Source organism: Otolemur garnettii, unplaced genomic scaffold (assembly GCF_000181295.1).
Source record: "Otolemur garnettii isolate 467f Iridium unplaced genomic scaffold, OtoGar3 scaffold00284, whole genome shotgun sequence".
Classification (NCBI taxonomy): domain Eukaryota; kingdom Metazoa; phylum Chordata; class Mammalia; order Primates; family Galagidae; genus Otolemur; species Otolemur garnettii.
Window position 1 is genome coordinate 386389 of NW_003852679.1, and position 5304 is coordinate 391692.

Consider the following 5304-nt stretch of genomic DNA (forward strand, 5'->3'; position numbering starts at 1 on the left):
ACTTTTCTAGAACAAGAATGTAAATGTTTTGACACAATGACTATGCAAATTACATGAAATCTATGTGAACCAGCTTGATGAAAGTGTTTCAAAATGTATGTGAAAACACTACACTGTACTCCCTGTTTGCATTAATGTATAGAGCTATCATTTAATTAAAAAAAAAGAAAAAAAATAACACCATCAAAATGTGGATAGAGAACATAAATAGAGTTTTTTTTCCCCAATGGAAGACAGACAAATGGCCAATAAACATATGAAAAATGCTCAACATCACTAATAAGCATGGAAATGAAAATTAAAACCAGAGGAAGATAGAAACTTACAACTATCAAAATGTCATTAATTAAAAAAAAAGATGATGAAATTGATTCCATGAAAAAGGAACATTTACACACTGTTGGTGGTACTTAAATTAGTGCAACCTCTATGGAAAACTTTATGGAGATTCTTCAAAGAACTAAAAGTAGACGTACCATTTTATCTAGCAATCCTGCTACTGGGTATTCACTAAAGGAAAAGTTAATTGACATATCAAAGAGATACTTGCACTTGTATATATATCATAGTACAATTCACAACTGCAAATATATTTAGTCAACTTATGTGTCCATCAGTTTATGAGTAGACAAATTGTGGTATATATAAACCACAGAGTTTCACTCAGCTATAAAAAAGAATGAAATAATGTCTTTGCAAGTGGCTTGGATGGAACTGGAGAACGTTATCATTAGTGAAATATTTTGAAGTTGAAAAACAAAGACCACATGTCCTCACCATAAATGTCTTAACACAATAACTAAGAAAATGACATGAAGGCTATGTTAACCAGATAGATGAATGTATTTCAAACTGTATATAGAAACAACACACTGTACCCCATGATAGTATTAATGTACACAGCTATAATTTAATTTTAAAAAAAGAAAAAAAAAGAAAAAAAGCTAAAAGATAGGTACACATAGTCATATAGTGTTGCAATGAACACTGGAAACTAAGCAGGGTGGAAGTGGGACATGGTATAAAAACTACCCAGTGGGTAGAAAGTAAACTACTCTCTTGACAGGCACACTAAAAGCTTTGACTTTAGCATTATACAAGTCATCCATGTTTCAAAAGCATTTGCACCACATTCATAGCTTGAAATAAAAAATAAAATGCAATAAAAATATACAATTTTTATTTGCTAATTAATCCAAGAAAGATGGGGAAATTTAGCATAGATAGAAATATTGCTCATTATCCTGATAATTTTAATTAAAACATTGAGGGTCAATTATTTACATGATACAAAAAGACATTACCTTTTCCATATATAGACTCACAATGTTTATCAGGATCAGAACATTCACCATTAAAACAAACATATATATTATTTTGGCATCCATTTCCATTTTGTATAGTTATATCAGGAACACACAGTGATGAGGATCCATTACAAAACTCACTGACATCACATTCAGCATGTGCTTTGGGCCTACATTCAACATTTGTGCCTGCAAACTAACAAAAATTGGAAAATAAAAGCTAAATTATATAAGATTGCTGTGTTCATCAATATTTATTTCAAAATTGCATTAGTTATTTTCACTTTTCATCTATATATTAATTAATGTGAATTAATTATTTTTGTATAAATTATACTGATCATATTAAAACATAAATTGATTATTAACAACTAGAACATGAGATAAGATACACCTCCCAAAGCACTAGGACAACTGGTATGAGTCACTGCACTTGGGCTGTTTTTTGTTTTTCTTTTTGTGTAACCATTTTTGAAAGCTTGGAGTTTAAATTTTGTGCTACATGCACCATTTGGGAAATGTTACTTATAGTGAGTTTCATTCTTTATATAATTATGGAAAATTGCTATATCTTTCAACTACATACACATAATTACTTAACATAACCAACAATTCCATTTTTATTTATAATAATATGAATGTAAGATATGGTTAAAGAGTAATAATTCCTCTCAGTGGAGATATTATATACTAGAGAATTTTACAATAGCTCTCAATTAAGGTTTGAAAAATAACAGCCTTAATTTAGTGAGAATATTGGCCTTAGACAGAGGCCCTAACACCAAAGAAATGTTCACAAAATCAGAAATCTGATTCTGAATTTATTAACTTTTTGTTTATCTGCAAAATTATTATATTTTAACTTACAGCTATAAGTCTAAGTGTCAAAAAGTATTCTGCACATCATTTTTTACATACTTGGAAGAGGTTAATACATTTAAATCTTACTTGACAGTTTGTGCAACATGGTCCTGTATAACATTGTGCTCCATGTCTGAGCACACAATTTTCAGGATCACAACAGCTATTAGCTCCACATTCCTACGAATGAGTAAAATGGACAAGTAAAAATAAATCCTGGCAGTAATAATAATTTTGCTAAAAGCAATATATTTGATGGGCTTACTTCTTGAGACTTGGAAAAGAACATAAATGCTGCTGATAGTGGTAGCTTCTAGCATATCTAAATATTTAAAATAATAATGTGAGACTTTTACTTCAGGTCATAAGAGAGTAACTAGTAGTTTTCTTATGTTCCTATCCAACTAGAAAACACACACCCCCAAGAAAACACAGATAAATTTACTTCTTCCATTAATTGGATATATAGTTGGTTGAAGTTGTTCAATTAGTGGAGTTATAGAACAGTGTGAAATCAAAGGAACTATTTATAATAGTTCTGCCTTTGTTTGAGCTACATGTGAATAAAACAGAAGAATTATCTTCAAGAAAATGACTGCCATCACACTGAAGGCCAAAAATACCCAAGCAACTCAACCAGGAGATATTGGGGTTCTCTATCCAGCCATAGTAGAAAAATTTCATTGAATAGCTAGAATATTCAGTAGATACTCAGGAGGCTACTGTATGAATATAGGGTAACATTAACTATAGAGAGAAAGGCACTTTATTCTTTAAAATCTTACATATATTCTTCAAAACCACCAAGCCAGATTGACTATCAAATATGGCTAGAACAGAGTCAAGCTACACAAGTAAGATGGTATCTAACTAAAAGTTTGTGCACAATGGAAAAAGTCAACAAAAAGGGGAAAATGCCTACAAACCATATAATTCTGATAAGGGGTTAATTTCCACAGCATATATAAAAAACAGACAATTCAACTTAGAACATTCATACTACTCATAACAAAATAATAATAATAACTATATTTTATTTTGAAAAATGGATCCAAATACTCATTATTCCAAAGAAAACATAAAACTAGGTACCAGGTACATTAAAAGGTACTCAGCATCAGCAACATGAGGAAAATTAAAATCAAAAGTATGGTGAGATATTTGTACAGTCATATAGATATACATCTGTTAAAATGCTTACTATGCAAAAGCAAGACAAAACAAGTATTCATGGAATGTAAATTCATATAGTTGTTGATGAGAATATAGACTGATAAAGCTGGTATGGAAAATAGTGTGGAAGTTCCTGAAAACATTAAAAATAGAACTACAATATGATAGCATTCCAACTATGGGGTATACATCAAAGGAAATGAAATTAGTGTGTTAGAAACACCTGCACCCCCACATTTATTGTAGCACTATTCACAGTAGTCAAAATAAGAAAGCAACCTAAATTTCCATCAATATAAGAATGAAGAAAGAAAATGTGTTATACCTATATACAATGGGACACTATTCAGCCTTAAAAAATGAAATCCTAAGGTTTGTGACAACACAGAGGAAACTGGAAGACACAGGAAAGCAAATTCTATATTATCTCACTCATATATGGATTCTAAAAATGTTGATCTCATAAAGGTTGATAATAGAATAATGGTTATCAGAGATGGAAGAGAAAAGAAGGGAGATGGGCAGATGTTGGTCAGCAAGGACAATTTTACAATTAGATAAGACAAATAAATCTGGCATTTTATTGCACAGTAGGGTGACAATAGTTAAAAACATATTGCATATTTCAAAAATGGCTAGAAGAGAGAATTTTTAATGCTCTCGCCACAAACAAATGAAAAATGTATAAAATAATAGATATACTAATACTATAACTTGATCATTACACAATATATACATGTATCAAAACATCTTTGTACTCCGTAAATATGTACAACTTTTATGTGACAATTAAAAATGAAAAGGAAACTTTAAAAAATAATAATAGAACTGTCATACGATCCAGCAATCGTTCTTCTGGGTGTATATCAAAAGAAAATAAAATCAGTGTGCCAAAAATATATCTGCACTTTCATATTCACTGAAGTCCTCCCCAACTTGTGGTTTCACTTTCCACAACTTTATTACTTACAGTCAGTCACAGTCTAAAAATATTAAATGGAAAATTCCAAAAATAATTTGTACATTTTAAATTGAGTTCCCTGCTGTGTAGTGTGGAAAAAAACTTGCATGACTCTATTTTGTCTCCCTAGCATGTGAGTCATTCGTTTGTCCATTGTATCCATGATGTCAATTCTCTATACCCATTATTTACTTAGTAGCTATCTGGGTAACTATAGGATAAATACATTAAAGACCCACATAAATAAAGAGACACACCATGTTCATGGATTGGAAGGCTCAGTATTAATGAGAAAGCAACACTCTCAAAACTGTTGTATAAATACCATATAATTTCAAAATACTTATACATTTTTAAATAAAAATTCACATGGTTATCTTCTAATTTATATGGAAATACAAAGGACCTAGAGTAGCAAAACCATCTGAAAAAGAGAAACAGTTAGTGGGTGACCTATAATATCTACTTGTAAGATTTACTGTTAATATGCATTAATTAAGACACAGTGAAACTTATATAATGGAAGAAATATGAACAGAAGAGAATAAAGGTAAACATGCAAACATGGGAATTTATTTTTAGTAAGAATGCTGAGGTAATACGATGATAAAAAGTTGGTCATTTAAAAATACTGCTAGAAAAATAGAACATTCATTACAAAGGCTAATAAAACTCTATTCAAATCTCTCACCAAACACAAAAAATAAAATAAAAACACATCATAGATGTAAAAGTTAAAATTGCATAACTTACGATGAAAAGCATAGGAATATATTCACAACTTTGGATAAGCAATGATTTTTTTAACATTTTTTTTATTAGATCATAGTCGTGTACATTAATTCTCTCAAAGGATACAGTGTGTTACTTCTATATGCAGTTTGGAAAACTCTCATCCAGGTGGCCAACATAGCCATCATGTCTTTCTCATAATTGTTATGCTAAGACATTTATATTCAACCTTTAGACAAATTCACCTGTACCCAAATAGAATAAACTATA

The 5304-nt window shown here is 30.3% G+C and overlaps 1 protein-coding gene across 1 annotated transcript in view; it reads right to left on the minus strand.

The window, feature by feature from the left end:
- The window catches only part of LOC100955207 (disintegrin and metalloproteinase domain-containing protein 32-like), a 196496-nt gene that overhangs the window by 60557 nt on the left and 130635 nt on the right, over positions 1-5304 (minus strand). The window contains exons 11-12 of the mRNA XM_012813618.1: positions 2256-2348; positions 1305-1503 (exon numbers count right to left, since the gene is read on the minus strand). Coding sequence (XP_012669072.1) covers positions 1305-1503; positions 2256-2348 — 292 coding nt within the window. The remainder of the gene's footprint in view (positions 1-1304; positions 1504-2255; positions 2349-5304) is intronic.